This window comes from Solanum tuberosum, unplaced genomic scaffold (assembly GCF_000226075.1).
Source record: "Solanum tuberosum cultivar DM 1-3 516 R44 unplaced genomic scaffold, SolTub_3.0 scf00339, whole genome shotgun sequence".
NCBI lineage: Eukaryota > Viridiplantae > Streptophyta > Magnoliopsida > Solanales > Solanaceae > Solanum > Solanum tuberosum.
In genome coordinates, this window is record NW_006239260.1 from 15,487 (window position 1) to 35,590 (window position 20,104).

The 20,104-nt window shown below is 34.0% G+C and overlaps 2 protein-coding genes across 2 annotated transcripts; both read left to right on the forward strand.

The window, feature by feature from the left end:
- The first annotated feature begins 6 nt into the window (after positions 1-6).
- LOC102599434 (receptor-like kinase TMK4) lies at positions 7-3,493 on the forward strand. Its single transcript, XM_006360856.2, has 2 exons — positions 7-2,368; positions 2,680-3,493. Exons 1-2 carry the CDS (start codon positions 88-90, stop codon positions 3,195-3,197), a joined length of 2,799 nt encoding a protein of 932 aa, XP_006360918.1. The 5' UTR covers positions 7-87; the 3' UTR covers positions 3,198-3,493.
- Positions 3,494-8,588: 5,095 nt separating this feature from the next.
- Positions 8,589-19,402, forward strand: LOC102586347 (probable acyl-activating enzyme 16, chloroplastic). The gene is made up of 18 exons (XM_006360899.2): positions 8,589-8,895; positions 10,237-10,428; positions 10,600-10,714; positions 11,037-11,124; positions 12,073-12,284; positions 13,149-13,267; positions 14,446-14,595; positions 14,780-14,847; positions 14,989-15,094; positions 15,946-16,104; positions 16,708-16,761; positions 16,846-16,926; positions 17,236-17,373; positions 18,048-18,207; positions 18,451-18,530; positions 18,605-18,750; positions 18,896-18,953; positions 19,045-19,402. Exons 1-18 carry the CDS (start codon positions 8,743-8,745, stop codon positions 19,135-19,137), a joined length of 2,172 nt encoding a protein of 723 aa, XP_006360961.2. The 5' UTR covers positions 8,589-8,742; the 3' UTR covers positions 19,138-19,402.
- Positions 19,403-20,104: the final 702 nt, after the last annotated feature.

The following is a 20,104-nucleotide window of genomic DNA, read 5'->3' on the forward strand; positions in this document are numbered from 1 at the left end:
AACCCCAACACCCCCACCCCACATCTCCATTCTTCCTTATTTATGCACCCACCACCCTAACATCTCCACCACAGCCCCTTACAATCAATGGCTTTCCACCACCACCACTACCTCCTCCTCCACCTTCTCATTTTCTTCACTTCCCTTTCTTTCACCTTCTCAGATGATGCTGATGTTATGTCCAAGCTTCTTGCAGCTCTTTCTCCAACTCCTTCTGGTTGGTCAACTTCTAAGCCTTTCTGTTCTTGGACTAATGTCATTTGTGACAAGTCTTCAGCTACTGTAACTTCAATTAATCTTGATTCTCAATCTGTTTCTGGTTCTTTACCTTCTGAAATTACTCAACTTTCCAATCTTAAAACCCTTTCTCTTCAAAAAAACAAACTTTCTGGCCCCTTACCTTCTTTTGCCAACATGTCAAAATTAGCTGAACTTTTCTTGGACAATAACCAATTCACTTCTGTTCCTCAAGATTTCCTTTTGGGGGTTCCCAATTTGGTAACTTTAAGCATTAGTGAAAATGGGAGACTCTCTCCTTGGCAAATCCCTATTTATTTAACTGAAAGTACAAATTTGGGATCTTTATATGCTAGTAATGCTAGTATTGTTGGTGTCATTCCTGATTTCTTTGATGTTTTTCCTAATTTACAGAATTTAAGATTGTCTTATAATAATCTTACTGGTTCTTTGCCTGCTTCTTTTGGTGGTTCTGAAATTATGAATCTTTGGTTGAATAATCAAGTTAAAGGGTTATCAGGTAGTATTGATGTGATTGGAAGTATGACACAATTGTCTCAAGTTTGGTTACATGCTAATTCTTTTACTGGTAGTATTCCTGATTTGTCAAAATGTGAGAATATATTTGATTTGCAGTTGAGGGACAATCAGTTTACTGGTATTGTTCCTGAGTCTGTGATGTCTCTTCCCAAATTGTTGAATATTACTTTACAGAACAACAGGTTGCAGGGTCCAATACCTCAGTTTAAAGATGGGGTTGAGGTTAAACTTGAAACTACTAATAGTTTCTGTAAGGACACTCCGGGACCGTGTGATCCACAGGTCACTACACTTCTTGATGTGGCTGGTGGTTTTGGATATCCATTGTCTTTGGCTGAGTCTTGGAAAGGGAATGATGCTTGCAATAGTTGGAGTTTTATAAGTTGTGATACAACAGGGAAGAATGTAGCTGTTGTTACCTTAGGTAAGAGGGGATTTTCGGGTACTATTTCACCTGCTTTTGCGAATTTGACTTCATTGAGGAGCTTGTTTTTGAATGATAATAATCTTACTGGTACGATCCCGGAGAGGTTGACAACTTTGCCTAGTTTACAAGTTCTTGATGTGTCTAATAATAATTTGTCTGGACCTATACCATTGTTTCCACCTAGGGTGAAGTTTACTCATACTGGTAACTTGTTTCTCGGGACAAATATAACTACTGGTGGTGATGGTGGGGGAAGTGGTTCGGATGGTTCTGGATCGAATTCCAGTGGTCGAGGTGGAAGTTCATCTGGTGGTTCGAAAGGGCCTTCAGTTGGAATGATTGTTGGTGTTGTTATAGCAGTTGTTCTTTTTGTTTTAGTAGTGTTGTTTGTGTCTTACAAATGTTACATGAAGAGACACCATAAGAGATTTGGAAGGGTTGAGACTCCAGAGAAAAGCAATGAAATGGTTAAGCCTAGTCTCCCAAGTGTCGTGGGTGGTTCGAATGGATATACTGGTGGCACCAGTGAGTTACAGAGTCAGAGCAGTGGCGATCATAGTGAGATACCAGTTTTTGAAAATGGAAACGTGGCCATTTCCATCCAGGTCCTTCGACAAGTGACGAACAACTTCAGTGAAGAAAATATCTTGGGGAGAGGAGGGTTTGGAGTTGTTTATAAGGGTGAACTACACGATGGGACTAAAATCGCGGTGAAGAGGATGGAATCTGGGGCAATGGGTACCAAAGGAATGAACGAGTTCCAAGCAGAAATTGCGGTCCTTACCAAAGTCAGACATAGGCATTTGGTTGCTCTACTTGGTTCATGTGTTAATGGAAATGAGAGACTTTTGGTGTACGAGTATATGCCGCAAGGAACTTTGAGTCAGCATTTGTTTGAATGGCAAGAATTAGGCTACAAACCTCTTACTTGGAAGCAAAGGGTAACGATAGCATTGGATGTGGCAAGAGGGGTCGAATACCTTCATAGCTTGGCACAACAAAGTTTCATTCATAGAGATTTAAAACCGTTAAACATCCTTCTCGGAGACGACATGAGAGCCAAGGTTGCAGATTTTGGTTTGGTTAGAAATGCCCCTGATGGAAAATACTCTGTGGAGACACGTTTGGCTGGAACTTTTGGCTATCTTGCACCTGAATACGCGGGTAAGCATTTCTACTCCTTGTATCATTACGTCTTTCTTTAACTGAGAACTGATTTGTATGCCCCTAGCTGTAAACTTCAGATTTTAGCAAATTTTGAAATTATTCGATCATCTGCATTGCTAGGCATTGTTGTCTTCATTACATTTAAAGACATTTGGCATATAATGTAGAGGCAATCTCCATGCGTAAATGCTGCTTTGCAATTTTTATCGAACTCATGAACTATATACTACTATTATAAAAGATAAGTTTCCATTTCGTGTGGATCAGCATCTGAATAATTATCCTATTACATCTCCTCTTTGTTACAGCTACTGGACGAGTCACAACCAAAGTAGATGTTTACGCCTTTGGCGTTGTTTTGATGGAGATCATTACTGGTAGAAAAGCGTTAGATGAAACAATGCCAGATGAGAGGTCTCATTTGGTTACATGGTTCCGCAGAGTCCTTATCAACAAAGAAAACCTCCGAAAGGCTATTGACTCGACACTTGATCCTGATGATGAAACATATGAAAGCATCTCCAAGGTTTCCGAGTTAGCTGGCCATTGCACTGCTCGGGAACCTTTTCAGCGACCTGATATGGGACATGCTGTTAATGTCCTTGGTCCCCTTGTAGAGCAGTGGAAGCCTACAACAAGTGAAGATGATGACGGCTATGGCATTATTGACCTCGACATGAGCCTTCCCCAAGCCCTTCAAAGGTGGCAAGCTGATGAAGGAACTTCAAGAATGTTCGATGACTTCTCAATCAGTCACTCGCAGTCGAGCATACCCTCAAAACCTTCCGGATTCGCAGATACTTTCAGTTCAACAGATTGCAGATGATATGCAAAAAATTTGACAACAGTTCAAGCCATGCCATGCCACACCTCGCGCGGTTTTAATCCTTTGTGGATCAACATAGAGTATGCCAATATTCATTTGATTAATTGGTTTCTTATTGTCAATGTCATTACTTTTTATGTGATTACATATTAAGTTAATATAGTCTTGATGTAAGGTGTGTGATAACAGTTGTAAAGTCAGGTGAATGTCACATTTTTCTTTTGCCTTTTTGGAGACAACAGAAAATTGTAACAAATTCTTTCATATTACATTGTTAATGTAAATCAAATTTCGAGCTTCCCCCTCCAAACATGAAGTTGAATATTCTTACTTTATGTAGTACTTCTCCAAGATTTTATTTGTTTGACACTCTTAATGTTGCCGCACCAGTGTAAGGATCCTTGTGTATTTTTGAAGGATTTGACACGCATTTGTCAAGACATTTTTGAAAAGTTCAAGCGTGCTTGGAATACATATGTACTCTATATTGCCAGGCTGCAAGAGAACTGTGGACTTTTGTAAATAAATGATTTTTCAAAACCACAAAGATTTGTCATGTTGAAACAAATTTTTGCTGGATCTATGCTGTCAGTAGCCTATCTTTTAGCTGTTTTTCTTGATTGGTTTCTTTTTTTTTTTTTGAAGAAAAAAGTATTAGTATAATTGAAGAAGTTTTATTAGTTTGAAGTCATATTTCACATGGGAATGAGAGAGAATATATGTAAGTAAACTATTTTATTTATTTTGCTATAATAATTTATGTCAAGTTGTGGTGCACATGTAGTGGGGACCTTTATGCCAAATCATAGTAGGTTGGTTTTGTTAGAAATTGACATGTTTAAAGTTTTAAACCAACCATAGTATAAAAAAATTATATTTCTTGAAATGACATGGTATTAGTTTGTAGTTTTTTTTTTTTTTTTTTGTAATGACAATTAATTTTAAAGATTAACAAGACACAATATGTTCATCTAATTGAACTATCATCTTCTTGTTGCCCCATCCCCCTCCCCCACCCCCTCTTTGTCATCTATTTTGGCTATTGATTTAATCAGACGCGGAATTAGCTTGGAGCTAGGGGTTTATTCGAACTCCTTTTGGAGTAAATTACATGTCGGAGAGAACATCCAATTTTGAAAAATATTTGGAGGGGGCGGATACAAAGTTCATTCTTGATTGATATATGTTCAATCTAAATGTTAGAAAAGACTAAAAGCAGCTCCTTTCAGTCGAATCACTCCATCCCTTTTAGGTAGAGGGATGAATATGTTGAATCTCTAATCTCAATATGACCACCACACATCAAATGAAAAATCATTTCTTAAGAGGTAGTCACATAACTTTTGAAGAAAAGAAAAATAATAATACTACACATTATAGCGTGTATGTTTGATACAATGAAAGTAATTATTTACATAAAATACTGCTCGAAATTCATTCTAGGATGTTTGGTTGATGAGTAAAAAATATTTTTCAATATACTTAAAATTAAATTTAATAATAAATCAAAGAGTGTTTTAATGAAAATTATGAGTACTATAAATTAATAAAAATATCTAAATGATAATTGAAGCAAATAATATAAAATAATAAGTCAAGATAGTTCTATGAAAAAATGACTTCCGTGATTCATTTATAGGAAATTATTTTCTCAATTTTTGGTAACCAAACACCAAAAGAAAATGTCATATTTTTTTCAAAAATGACTTCATTTGTACCAGATGGCACACCATGATTTATCTATTTATTTATTTTTGCATAAAATGTCATATTAATCATGACATGACACGTGGAGGATTAGCATGCAGAACATGTACGAAGGTCAAAATAGATGATTAATCTTGAATTTGTTGGCAACCACTAATCCTTATACTAATGCACATGTCAATATCTTTGTCTCTGCTAGTTAATAATGGCCATAAATTATAATTATAATGTTTATAATAGCAAGACAAGAGCCATGATTCAAGGGTTAAGGGAAAGTCATCATGTATGTGTGTTTTTTTTCTTCCTATCAATATCCGCATTCGATTAATTCAAATATAATTACATTCATTTTTAAAAAATAGATTTGTCTTACTCAAATTCAAACATAATTTTTTTAATTAAAAGTAAAAAAATCTTATTTGTCTCATCATAATGCGATAAGAATGAAGTTGATTCAAATATATTTAAGCCGTACCATCATATATTGTTGTTTTTCTTTTTAATTTAATGATGGGTGATTAAACTATATATTTAAGAATTTATTGGACGGCAAAAACGACACGTAAATATGTTGGGGATAAACTATAAAAAGAATTATTTTTTTATTTGGCATGTTAGATTAATCATGTTAGTTCTGTTTCTTGTATGATTGAATACGATTAAAAATTAGAAGTTTTATTAATTAAATTATTTATTTGTCTTTTTTTTTAATCAATACAACGTAACCAAATATTCGGATTTTTTTTTTTACAATATTTTAATCAATAAGGTAATTTCTGATAGCCCGAACTTGAGATGTTTATGAAGTTAGTCTTTGACGAACTAAACTTTAGACGCATACGTTTGAACTTTATAAAAATTTAGATTCGTGTGTTTGAAATTTATTTTAAAGTGGCTAAACTTGTAAGAATTTAAGTACTTCGGTTCTATCTTAAATGATGTCCTAAAATTGGCTATATGTGCAATCCTCCACCCCCAAATTGGTAAAAAAAGGGGGAAGTTATTTAGTCCATAGCCCATATTGTTTTGGATTTACTGGGCCCAAGCCCAATAGACTCTTTAAGCCTTTAGTAAGTATTTGCAGCATCTAAGTAATGATTTTTTTCATCCAAAATATATCTACTATACCTTTTGCATCGGAGAGGACATAGGGTTTCCTCCATCCATGTTGTATCGCTTTTTCCATAGATTTTACTATCGCAAATGCTTTAAGCAATCATAGTCTTTCCAACAAATTAAATCGAGAATATGAGCAAAACACCCTTGTTATTCATAGCAAACAAATCATGTTTGCCTTCTTTGATTCAACTTATCTACACCAGAAAAAAAACAAATTTCATCTTTGGGTATTCTTAGTTGATTTTCATAATTCTCTTGAACCTTGCAAGTATTATCAAGAATCAAGACATTTATTATATTCAAATAAAGCTTTTGTTACTATATTTGAAGAGTCGGTTAATTCACTATTAAAACTCTAAGCATTTCTAAACTTCCATATATGCCAAACAATATTTTTCTCATGTTTGAAGCACTTTTCTAACTTGGAGTTGGAAGATAAAATTGAGTTTTAAAATTTTGAAATTTGTCTTCAAGTTAAAATTTGAAATTTTTATAATTAAATAGTATTAATTTTATAATTAAAAAAAATGCACCCACCACATGCATGCCCCTATTTTTCTATTAAATAATTCTAAACAAAATACAAATATTCACTCTATCCTCTATTGGCAGTAGTAATATGTACAAAATTGGCACGCATTTCTATTTAGATATATTCTTCTACGCATTGGATACTTATAATGTTTGGCCAAAGCTTATGAAAAATTTAAGTATTTTTTTAAAAGAAGTGTTTAAAAAAAAATTGAGATGTTTCCATAAGTTTTTAGATAAAGAGTAGGTATTATTTTTTGGGATAAGACTCTGAAATATATTCGAACTTTGATCAAAATTGATGTTACGATATCAAACTTTGGAAAAGACCTTTTACCCCCTTGTACTATTTAATAGTGTATTTTAAAGGCATATATGTGTCCACGTGGACATAAAAAATAATACATAATTATAAATAGTAATGTGTCCACGTGAGCACATATATACCTTTAAAATACACTATTAAATAGTTCAGGGGGGTAAAAATTACGGTATTAAATAGTCTGGGGGTAATAGGTCCTCATTAAAGTTTAGTATCGTAACAGCAATTTCGGTCAAAGTTGAGATATTTTTCAGACCCTTATCCCTTATTTTTTTAGATAAAGAGTAGGTATTACCTTATAGCTTTTATTAAATATAAACTATTGCTCATATATTAATATTTGTTTGTAATTTAAATCATATATAATGTAATGTTTAAATAACTAATTTGTATATAATTTATGCGGTATACAATAGCAAAATAACAAAATTTGTTGTGCCAAGCTATGTAGGTAGAAACTACAATAATTAACAATTTTAATATTTAAAAGATATTAAAAATATTATACTATCTTTATCTCATTTTATGTGATACTATTTTTTTGGGATAAGGGTCTGAAAAATATCCTAACTTTGGTTGGATTTGCTGTTGCAATACTAAACTTTCATGAGAACCTATTACCTCCCTAGACTATTTAATACCGTATTTTAAACATATATATTTGCCCCGTGGACATAAAAAATAATACAAAATTATAAATAGTAATGTGTCCACGTCGGGACATATATACCTTTAAAATATACTATTAAATAGTTCAGGGGGTAAAAAATATGGTATTAAATAGTCTAGGGAGGTAATGGGTCCTTATGAAAGTTTAGTATCGCAACAGCAAATTCGACCAAAGTTGGGGTATTTTTCAGACCCTTATCCCTATTTTTTAAAATATGTATCAAAAAGAATATCACTTTATTATAATTTAATTTTAAAATTCTTCTTTAACACTTAATAAAATGATTTACAACCATAAAAAATTTAAAAACTGTTTTAGACTAATTCTTTTAAAAATATTACTATATTATATATTATATGATGCCAAATCAAACAAGACTGAAGAAATAATAATTAAAACTTAGTTGAGTGCCCAAATTTCATTTATGCCAACATAAATCCGACGGGTAGGAACACTTATTATTTTTTAACCAAAAAGGTGGCTATAGGTTGGTTGTAGTTGTCACTTGTCAGCTAACACACCAATAAAGTAGTACTAGTATTCAACCTAACACACACTCTTTGTCACCACTCATAAAGTTCGTTTTTTCCGAGTTTCATATCTAAATTATTCGATGTTAATTTTATTATTTGAATTATTTATTGTAACTTATAGAAATTATATAAGTTTTAAAAAGCTAATTATTTAGACTCATATTAGTTTGTAATATTACGAATTTTATCAAATTTTGAACTTCGGATATATGTATCTGACGCATCCAGATATGTTCTAGATATACTATATCTAAATGTATTTAGCGTGTATCTGACTATTGCCTCTCTTCGTGCATCTAATGTATTAGATACATGTATTTAATGTTAAATGTGTTTAGCGTTTATCTGACTATTGCCTCTCTTCGTGCATCTAATATATTAGATATATATATCTAATGTGATTCACATGTACGTGGAGCAGCTCGTAAATGAAATTCTTAAAATGTCTCAATCCTTCAACTTTTATGGAGTCTTTTTGTCAACACTAGTAAATTAAATTCTTTAAATGTCCTTCAGCTGTTAATTCCGGCCATTTGATTCTTTTTTTCCGTATATTTCAATGCTGCTTTTTTTCTTACCCAATTTCTACTTCTTGACTCTTTCTTCTCACCATTAATACTCTTAAAGATTTATCGTTTTCAAGAAAAATTTAGATTAGCAGTGATGATTACTACTACAATGAGTTTAAAATCCAATTTTTTTGCTACCCCATGTTGGGGAAGACATGGGGTTAGCCAGTTTTGGTCTCAGCAGCAATTGGTAACAATTCTTGTTTCGAAAAGTCGAAAACTTGGTCGAGTTCACTGTCAGTCTAAGGTGATTCTTGAATACCTTTTGCTTCTTTTGGTTTAATGCTTTTGCTGTGTTTTGTTGGAGTAAAATTTTTTAGTTTTTAATTGTGAATTTTACTCAATCAGTGCCCATGTTATGTGACTGTTTTTGACTAGGCGTGTAGTTTAATAAAGATTGTATCTTTTTTGAAACTTGTGATTTGTGTGACTCAAATTAGAGTATGTCATCAGGGGTAAAATTTGAAGTGTAAAGTTAATTACTTCCTCCGTCCCAATGAGTTGGAACGTAGTTTAAGAAAGATTGGATCTTTTTTGAAACTCGTGGTCTAAAACATGTCATAGACATTTGTTTGATTACAAATATGCCATTAGGGGTAAAATTTGAAGTTTAGACTTAATTACTCCCTTCGTCCCAATGAGTTGGCACACAGTTTAAGAAATGAAGAGAAACTTTTAAATCTTGTGGTTTTAATTTTTTTTATGGTTTAAAATTAAAGATGTGTGAAGTCTTTGATGTACTATGTTAGAATTGAAAAACTTACTTATAGGAACTGACACTCTTTTTGGGACAAACTGTAAGGCACTTAAATTGGGATGGAGGGAGTAGTTTCTTTGTATAGAAATGTGTCATTTTTTTGGTACGTAAAAAGGAAAGCGACTCACATCAGAGAGATCAATTATCACTGTTGTATATTAATGGTGCAATGTTGTTCCTATTTGTTATAACTGAGTCCAGCTTTGAAAGTACAATTGCTGTAATTGACTTAAGCTTGGGAAGTACAATAAGCAGCATTAAGTGCATTTGGAGTTGAGATTTCTTGAATGAATATTTCAGTACCCTCTTTCCTGTTTTAATGAAATTTTGTTAATGCCAACTAACTTTAGTTAGCCTCCAACTTACAGTTTTGTGTCTGATGCATTTCATGTATCGTTCTTGCAATAATATTTTGATATAAGTACAGTAATTTCATTGATAGTTAGAGCAGTACCTAGCAGGTCTGATTATATCTGTCGAAGTGCTGGACTGATTCCTTTTATAGATGTAAGGAGTCAATTATGTCCAAGATATCGTCTCTTTTGTTTACACTATTGATCCTACAAACGATGATTTTAAAGATATTTGAACTTTACAAGAGGTATATATTCTTTTCCATCAAGGATCTATGGTTCCTATCTATTCACAGTTTCACACATACATATTTGTAGTTTTGCTCCATTTGTGCCTTTTTTCATTACAACTCATGCTTTATTTGTGCTTTCCGCTTAAAGCCCCAAAGGACCTTAGAATTATATTTGCGCTTTCTCTTATGATAACACTGCTTCTATAAAGTATTTATTTATGGGATTCATTGAATCATTGTTCCAGACTACAGAAGTGGAAATCAGGAAGTGCTCGCCTTTTCTGGAAAGTGAATTGTTGTCCGGTAATGGTGGGTTTCCCTTGACAGAGTGGAGAACCGTTCCCGATATTTGGCGGACTTCAGCAGAGAAATTTGGTGATCGTGTAGCAGTCGTGGACCCATATCATGATCCTCCTACAACCATGACTTATAAACAGGTCAACCATGACTTCTATTTTTAAGTGCCTTTCTCTAGAAATTAGAATGGTAGTTGCTTTCACAAGTTTGTGTAGTGGATCACTGTTGGTGACTTGATGAGACTATCCATCTTGTCATTGATATGCATGAGCTTCCCTTTTTTTCTCTAAATGCATTGTCAAAAATTGCAGCTTGATCAGGAAATTGTGGATTTCTCCGAAGGCTTGAGAGTTATTGGGCTAAAGCCACATGAAAAAATTGCACTCTTTGCTGATAACTCATGTCGATGGCTTGTTGCAGATCAAGGTAAATCAATTGATCCCATCCATAAATCCTAGAAATGGTGAATCTTTCGTTTTACTTTTTATGCATTACCTTTTTCTCTTCCGTTTCCTGCTCCCGTCGTCGAAACTACAAAATTTTGGAAATCAAAGGCATGAGAAACAACAAGTAGCAATAGAAAACTAGAATGAAAAATACAGAAATAGTAAAGTAATTCAAATACCGAGAATAATACTACCAGCAGGAGAGACAAGAACCGAAACTGTTTACTACTAGTCTTCTACCTGAATCCTCGATTATGTTCAATTTATTTGGAAGCTCTGTTGTAAAGTGTCATATTCTTTAGGTATGATGGCAAGTGGGGCTATCAATGTTGTAAGGGGTTCAAGGTCATCAGATCAAGAGCTATTGCAATTATACAGCCACTCTGAAAGGTAAGTGCAGGTGTTCGTTGGTTGTTCTAATTAACCTGTCAGTGAGCATGTTACTTGTTCTACCTGTCTTTCTTCTCGTTTCTTTTTCCTGATTAGTTGTTTTCCCTGCATCTCCTTTTCAAACATGTTGATACTATTATTGACTGCAATATTAAATGAAAGATCTCTTGACAGATTGGCATATGGGTATTATATCCTCGTTTTGACAGCATGATAGGTGTTACGTCTTTGCCTTAACATGTATAAGTAACTCTTTGTATCTAGAATAACAACTCTACCATCAAAAGCACACTATCTCCCTAAAAGTTCATTATATCATAGAAATAAAATCGTTTGGACATTTGTCTTCTGTTCATATCCAAGTTTCACGATATTTGCTTATTTTTTAAGAAAGTCTTGTTCGGTGTAGTGACATGTAGTTGATACCGGTTACATTTTTGAAGCTGATGAACTAAACAAATAAAATGGACATCTTGATGGCCTTTAATATGCCTTCATGATCAATTACGTTGGCCAGATTTGTTCTATCTGATTAGAGGATTACCTAGTTTATGTGGTTGACTTCTATTCATAAACTTTTGCAAGCAATTTTGTGCACACAGTGTAGGATTATGTGTTTCTCGTTGTTTAGTTTGCACCAGCAGCTGTGATCAGTTTGACGAAGTAGCTACCTCTGCTGTGTGTGCCAGCAACAAGCTTAAAGAACTTCTATTTGTCACTGTATTTTACTTTCTCTTTTTATTCTGTAATTTCAGGTTTCTTTTTCTCATCTTTCATTTTGCATTGTTTTTAATAATAAAATGTTTTTCTCCAAAGATAAAAAGAAGGTATTGTCGGATGTACTCCACAATATCCATCTTAAACCCAAAAACAAAACAATTTTCTTCTGCATGCATTTTGACTGTGATAAGATTATTATCATTATCATTTTAATCATTGTCTTGCCAGTGTCGCTCTTGCTATTGACAATCCTGAGATGTACAACCGGATTGCAGACACCTTTGGCTCCCATGCAGCTGTACGATTTGTTATTTTACTTTGGGGGGAGAAGTCTAGCCTTGTAACAGATGCCAGGCAGGGATATCCTGTATATACTTATAAGGAGATTATAGAATTGGGTCACAAGAGTCGTGTGGATCTACTTGATTCTGAAGATGCCAGTAAGACATTTACTGTAAGAGACATAATTTAAATTACATTAATTTTTTTTAAAAATATTTCTTGCTTAAAACTAATTATTGTTTTCCTAAGATGATATATTGGTTATTTTTTTCTTCACACAATAAAATTTCCTTGATTTTTTATCCTTCATTGGAATAAATCTAGTACTTTTGCTCGTTCTTTTCGTTCTGCTTTTCTTTATCATCTTGTTAGAACAGAATTGTGCTAAAAAGTTTTCTACTTCAAGTTGCAAGTTCATCTTCCCGACTCTTTCCCAGTATATGTTATTTCTGTTAGCTCTCTGAGATACTAACGATAAAAGATAACTCCTGCCTGGTGTAAACACAATAATTATTAGTAGATTCAATTTAGAGACTTCAGCACGGAAATCAATATCCTGAACCTCATGCTAATTCTATCATCACAATTTGGCTTTTATGCTTCTTTTTCTGTTTATGCAAAGGTCATCCTGAACTTTACTTCTAGAGTTTTGATTCTGTGCCCAGTGAAATAAAACAACAAATGAAAATTTATAGGCTAGTGTACCTTATCCCAGTTTTTTAATAAGGACTAGCTTTTGGTCAAGTGATCTATCCCGATGTGATTGTTCTACTTCCCTTTTAGCTTGTCAGATTTTTTTTATCCTCTCTATTTCTGTGACAACTTCCATAACATTTGAGCATGCTAACTAGTTTGCATTCCTATATGTTTTGAGCAGTTATGTGTTTATAAGTCACATGCTCAACGCGATGTTCAGTTTGGTGGTCTTTATATTTTGTCTTCGATTATGAAGTTGCACTTTTCAATAATGTAGTTCCAAATTCCTATTGGGAGAATATCAGTAGCTAACAAATTTGTTTTAGGGAAACAATATTCATATGAAGCAATCAACTCTGATGATGTGGCTACACTTGTTTATACTAGTGGAACCACCGGTAATCCAAAAGGTGTCATGCTTACGCATAAAAATTTGCTTCACCAGGTTTGCACTTGTACATTTACTCTAGTGCTTAGAATTCTTTAATTGATTTCACTATTGCAGGCTCATCTGTGTGTTATTACCTTTATCCTGTTGTTCTAGTCTTGGCTATATGAAAAAAATCTATAGTATTAACTTGAGGTACAAATTTGGGAAAAAGGACTGATGGACCGATCTCTTTTTAAACTTGTGCACTATCTCATCTTAAAATTAGTGCTTTAATAGATTCTGTACTCTTGTGATTTTTTTCTGAGAAAACGAATAAAATACCCTTGGGGAAAGACGTTAATGAGAAAAAAGTTAGGTTGAGAAGTGAGGTTTTGTATTGTGAGAGAGAAAGAAATGAGAAAAAAAACTCTTGCTGAATTGTAGGTTTACTACTAAGCTGGCTCCTTATATAGTTTTTTTTAAAGAAAGAACCCTAATTTTTGAATTCTTAGCTATGACATTATCATTGAGGATATTCACCAGATATTTAACAATTTTCTTAACTTTCAGAAGTTCTCAAACTCAAGTTGGTGAAACGTCATGAGTTTATTTATTTCAGATGCATGAAACACTAAACTAATACTTGAGTAGTGAGCTTATTGTCTTAATGTTGCTAGAACAATGAAAAGTCACCAAAAGAAAAATATGAAATTCTTTTCTCTTTCAAGTTGATGGTAATTATGTAGCGAAAAGGAGGTGCTTCTTGCGGCATATAAATGGATCTTTACTTCGTAATCGTGAAGAGGTAACATTGCACAAATCTTTAGGACATCATTAGCGTTGCTTGAATTGACAACTTAGAGTAATCAAAAAAGTTTTCACGAGAGTGATCGAAAAAGAGTCGTGGTTCTACCAGAGCGATCACTGTAAAGAGGCGTGGTACCGGCAGCACATCACATTATAGAGTTACAATGTCACTAACACGTCACCAGAAAGAATTGTTGTACAGTCGGAACTAATCATCACAAAAGCAGCGTGAATACTAAAACTAAAAAAACAGTAATATTATCATTCTACATAGAAAATAATGTTTCTGCTGTTGCTGGTATTTTCTTATTGATCTTCTATTTGGCCGGTTTTCCATCTTTTAGTATCATTGTAAATTCCAAAGGTATCTGTGGTGTCAATAAGTATGTTGTACTGCTAGTTTTTGAGTAAGTAAAGTTGTTGACCCCCTTTGTTCTCTTTGTTAGATTTTGAATTTGTGGGAGATTGTGCCTGCTGTACCTGGGGACAGATTTTTAAGCATGCTTCCGCCTTGGCATGCATATGAACGTGCTTGCGAGTATTTCATATTCACACATGGAACGGAGCAAGTGTACACAACCGTAAAGAATTTGAAGGTGTGTGCATTTTGTATTGGTTTCTTATTTAGTCAATTTGTGCCCCTTTTTTGCCCTCATGTTCTGAAAGAGTCTAAAACATTGATCTGATCTCTGCCCCAGTATTTTCCCCCCTTAAAATATATTTATACTTCGATTATTAATCTTTATTACCACGGCCTCAGCAACCTTCTTACTGTTGTAGGAAGATTTGCGGCGTTATCAGCCACATTACCTGATAAGTGTTCCTCTAGTGTATGAGACATTATACAGGTATAATCCGTAGCTTCTCATACCTTTGATTTTCTTGTGCTTAAATTGTTAGAAAAATTTGTGCTTAATAACATTTCTTGTGATATCCTTTTTTTTGGTTATTCTATATTATTAGATAATAATCGATTATGAACTTTACAGTGGAATTCTAAAGCAGATCAATTCAAACTCTGCTGCTCGTAAACTCATTGCCCAATTATTTTTAAGGATCAGTATGGCTTACATGGAGGCGAAAAGGATTTACGAGGTTAATCCCTTATGTTATTGTACTAAGTTTTCAGCTTATATGCACCATTATTATAGTGAATAAGCACAGTTTTGTTCAGGAATACTCAACTTTATAATAGTTGTGTTAGTATCTGTTTTCAGAACACTGCTTCTAAATTCTTATCATCTTTTCACAAAATGAGTTCTTAGATGTATGTGGGCATGGACTCTTAGATTTTTTATTTTGAAATAATAGTTACTCTTCAGATTATATAATTACGGTGCAATATTTGGAACCAAAATATATAACTTGAATACTGAAGCATATTGAGCGTATGAGCATTGTTGTAGCATGATTAGCAATTATAAACAGATTTGTGATCATGTCTATCTGAATTTATGTCAATACCTCAACCTCTCAACAATTTCCCCGGGCTGTACCACTTAGTTAAGGAAGATCACATATAATACATGTTCCTCTCTAACTGCATTTGTGCTTCAGAAGTATAGTGGGACTTTTTAACTGTTACTTGTTAAAATGGATGCCGAAGATTGAACTCTTGAACTTTAGATGCTATGATCTGCACATGTGATGGGTGTAGAAAATGGATTGATAGCTTGCACTGTTTCTTTTCTTGTGTTTTTCATTTTTCTATCATTTTTATTTTTGTTGCTAGTGTTGTTATTATTTTTATTAGGGATTCTGTTGCACTAGTTGCGCATTTGTTTATGTTTGCAGTTAACTATGATCTCTTACTATGAAAGTATGTCATTAATTTGTTTCGAGGAATGATTTTTGATGTACTTCTGGTTATAATTATAATCTATCGCCCAAGTGATTACATTGATTTAATCATGATTTACTCTTTTCCATCATGGTCTGTGATGCAGGGGAAATGTTTAACGAAGGACATGAAGCAACCTTCATATATTGTATCATTGCTTGACTGGTTGTGGGCTCGAACTATTGCTGCTATACTATTGCCATTACATATGCTGGCCAAGAAAATTGTTTACAGTAAAATACACTCAGGCATTGGTATTTCAAAGGTTTGATATGCAACTGCTAGTGACTTGTGATGTTCCTTACCTGTGCAGCTTTGAAGTTTAGGACTTATTGAACTAGCAACAAATGCCTGTGTTGTAGGCCTTATAATGGTCTGTGACACTCGTCAGTTGACTGATTTAGGCAACTCTTTTGAGGTTGGATGTGTCATTGTTAAACTTGTGACATTTTGGTACATTACGTATCCCCGAAATAAGAAATTTCTGATGCAGTAAGGGTGTAACCCAAGAAAATTAAAGAGTATAACACTATCTCAAAACATCAAAAGAAAAACAAAGTAAGTTTTTAAATAAAAGAAAGTAAAATAAGAAATTTGAAGAGAGAGGTGAATGTTCTTCTCACGACAATGTGAGCGGAAATATTTTGAAAAGCTTGCAGTAGTAGCTTACATGTACTCATGCTGTTGTTTGCCCAAATGCATGCTTGTAAGCTTAAATCTTTTCACACATTGTTAACAACGACATTCTATTCTTTTCCATAAACACCATGCTACTGTTTTGTTATACTTATATTCTGCAAGGCAAACGTGACTTAGGTCCGCTGGATTGTGAAGACACTAATTGATTACCTTCCTTTACATTCTACAGGCAGGCATAAGTGGGGGCGGTAGTCTTTCTTCCCATGTAGACAAATTCTTTGAGGTTAGTAGTTCCTGTAGTCTTAACTATTGTAAGTAGGCAATTGGATTGGTGATCTTTCCTTACATACATTTTGGTAATTCGTAGGCAATTGACATAAAGATTCAGAATGGATATGGCTTGACAGAGTCAGCTCCTGTGATTGCTGCACGGAGTCTTACGTGTAACGTGAGTATTGTATCTTATAGATATGGAACCAAAAGAATTCTACTTCTTCGATAATGATGTTTCTTATAGGGATGCCTTATATGAAATTGGTGCAGAGCAGTACCATTGAGTTGTATCCATTGAAGATGTCATAATACCACAACCATCATGTGAAATTGTTTTATAATGGCACATTTGTTGCTTCTCACCACACAAAAATGCAATTTGTATTTTTCATTTTCGTAGGCTAGTTTCTATCGTTACTTTGCTTTAACTGTGCATACTTCAGAATGTGGTATCATGTAACATAGTCCTTGTTGATCTCTGAAGGTGCTTGGCTCAATTGGTCGTCCCATTCGGCATGTAGAGGTAAAAGTTGTAAATTCTGAAACAGATGAGGTCCTTCCTCCCGGCTCAAAAGGCACTGTCAAAGCTAGAGGGCCACTAATAATGAAAGGCTACTATAAGGTTAGTGCATCATTTTTTTCTTAATGAGTTCTATAGTTCCTCTTAGTTAGACCTGTTATTCCAATGCAATGCAATTGCTTGATCAGAAATTACATATTCTTTTTGTCTTCCCTTGGACACCGAGGGTCTATCAGAAACAACCTCTCTACCCCACAAAGGTAGGGGTAAGGTCTGCGTACATTCTAACCTTCCCAAACCCCACTTGTGGGATTACATTGGGTATGTTGTTGTCTTCCCTTGGACATCTATGACGAGGCATCATTAGTTTTCTTTACATTTTATTTTAGGGTGACACTGCTTTATTTTATTTGAATTATTTCTCGGAACTGTATATGATTATGACATTACCTAGGCGGTTTTAACCTTTTGAGGAGGCAGCACCTTTCTATCTGACATAACATTTACGCATGATGTTAGATACATACAGTATAATGTAACATGGATATTTTAATAAATGTTTGGTAAGTGCATGAATCCGTTGAAACAGGGGGAGTATTAATTTCCTTCAGCAATACTTGGAAAAGAGCTTCTTTGTTACATGTTGGTCATAATAAAAGACATCAAAAGCATGTTTTGCCTTCATTGGCAGTCATTTTGAGCTGTATGTGTTACTCTGGAACATAATTCTACTTGCAGTGTTAATTAACCATCAATATCTCGTAAATTTTCTTTAGAATCCGGTGGCAACAAAACAAGCTATTGATGAGAACGGATGGCTGAACACTGGTGATCTTGGGTGGATTGTGCCTGATCACTCTATAGGGAGAAGTCGTAATTGTGGGGGTGCAATAGTCCTTGAAGGCCGTGCAAAGGATACCATAGTCCTTTCAACTGGTAAGCTATAATTACTTCTGGTGTGTCTGCTCTTGGACTACTCTAGTAACATTAAGTTTGTCGTTGTTCTGGTGTTCTGTCAGTAATGTGTTTTGGAATTAGAGCCTTTGTTGTGTGGATTGTTATTCGAAGATGATGTTCTATTGGTAAACTGCAAAGAGACGGGTTTCATTCTATGAGTAATTTTGCAATCCACAGCTTTGAACTTTGTTATATGTATTTACCTTGTGTGAAAAAAACTAGGTGAGAATGTTGAACCATCAGAAATTGAAGAAGCTGCTATGGGGAGTAGTCTGATCCAGCAGATTGTTGTCATTGGCCAGGTGAGTTGTTATTATTGAGCGCGTAATTAAGATGTTCTCTCACGTTTCATAAGTTTGACATCAATAACATGTAGGATCAACGGCGTCTTGGAGCTATAATTGTACCAAACAAGGAAGAGGTTCTGTTAGCAGCTAAAAGATCAGCTGTTGTGGATTCTGAAACCACTGAAGTTAGCAAAGAAAAAACTGTTGGCCTATTACACGATGAGTTACGAAAATGGTAAGCACTTACTTACACCTTCTACATTGACCAATTCACTCGTATATCAGGAAATTTCTTTACCTCGCAAATGGAAATTTCCTGATATTTTGTTTTCAATCTCGTTAGAATAAAAATCATCTCCCCTCTTATTTAACAAATGCAGGACTTCGGGGTGCTCGTTTCAAGTTGGACCTATCCTTCTTGTTGATCAACCTTTCACGGTACCATTTATCGCGATACCTCTTTGGCCATATTTGATTCGAGTTTAATGTCAGTTGATTTCTGTAACTTAGACCTTTTTATTTACTGCAGATTGATAGTGGCTTGCTAACACCAACTATGAAAATCAAGAGAGACAGAGTTGCAGCTCTTTACAAAGAGCAAATTGACAACTTGTACATATGATTCCTCATTTTTTAGCTATAAAAGATGCAAGATCTGAATAGCTACCGGCGAGTTGGTTTTTCAGATTATATTTCCATCAAGAAACCTGAGATTGCAATGATAATATAGTGATTGAAATTGATTAGATCTGATAGAACTTGACATATATTTATGAGGACATAAAGTTGTAAATGAGGCACATAGTTCAATAAGCATGTAGCATTTTGTTTCCTGAGAATATCAGATTCAATAACTTGCACTTCATGTGATAACGAAGAAAAATATATACATTCGCTTTTTAAAAAAGTACTTTGATCTATTTCTCATATTAAACATATTAATTGTCACAAATATGAATACTTAAATAATTATATTGGGAAACTAAACTTTGTAGAATAAAATACAAAATTCTTTAACAAATAAAAAGTCATTTTGTGGTAGCGTCCAATCCTATGATATGATACTTGCTATGATAGGTAATTTATATTCTTGAAGAACAGAAGAAAATAAAACTACTGCTAATTCCAAAGGTAAATATACATAACGCAACAAAATAGATATGTTTTACAAATCACAAGCGACAAATATATCAACTTGAAAAAGCAATCAAGCATTTAATTTATTTATTACAAATACAAACAGGCATCAGAAGATGCTCTCCACCAAAGACTGCATCTGCAATTTATTAGACAAAAACTATTTAGTTCATCAATTAAATACTAAAAAATTAGCTTATTTTGAGATATTAAAAGTAAATAATTAACCTGTTGACACATTGATATTCTCAGCTTTGCAAGACGTTCTGAGACCGAGAGCCTAACGTTGGAATCAATTATAAGTAATAGCTTTTTCAATTTAGGCATACTCACATCATCCCTGCACGTTACTTCAGACAACCCATCTGGTTCACCAATATGCAAAACTTCAAGTTGCGGAAAGCTAGTACCATCACCATCACCAATTGACAAACAAACCATAACCAAAAACC

What these genes read in the sequence shown, in the direction of transcription:
- LOC102586347 (XM_006360899.2), top strand. Translation starts at nt 8,743, where the DNA reads ATGATTACTACTACAATGAGTTTAAAATCCAATTTTTTTGCTACCCCA. An exon ending in CAACCGTAAAGAATTTGAAG is followed by an intron (nt 14,596 to 14,779) that starts GTGTGTGCATTT and finishes TTACTGTTGTAG; the next exon opens with GAAGATTTGCGGCGTTATCA. An exon ending in GTGTATGAGACATTATACAG is followed by an intron (nt 14,848 to 14,988) that starts GTATAATCCGTA and finishes TGAACTTTACAG; the next exon opens with TGGAATTCTAAAGCAGATCA.
- LOC102599434 (XM_006360856.2), top strand. Translation starts at nt 88, where the DNA reads ATGGCTTTCCACCACCACCACTACCTCCTCCTCCACCTTCTCATTTTC. An exon ending in TCTTGCACCTGAATACGCGG is followed by an intron (nt 2,369 to 2,679) that starts GTAAGCATTTCT and finishes TCTTTGTTACAG; the next exon opens with CTACTGGACGAGTCACAACC.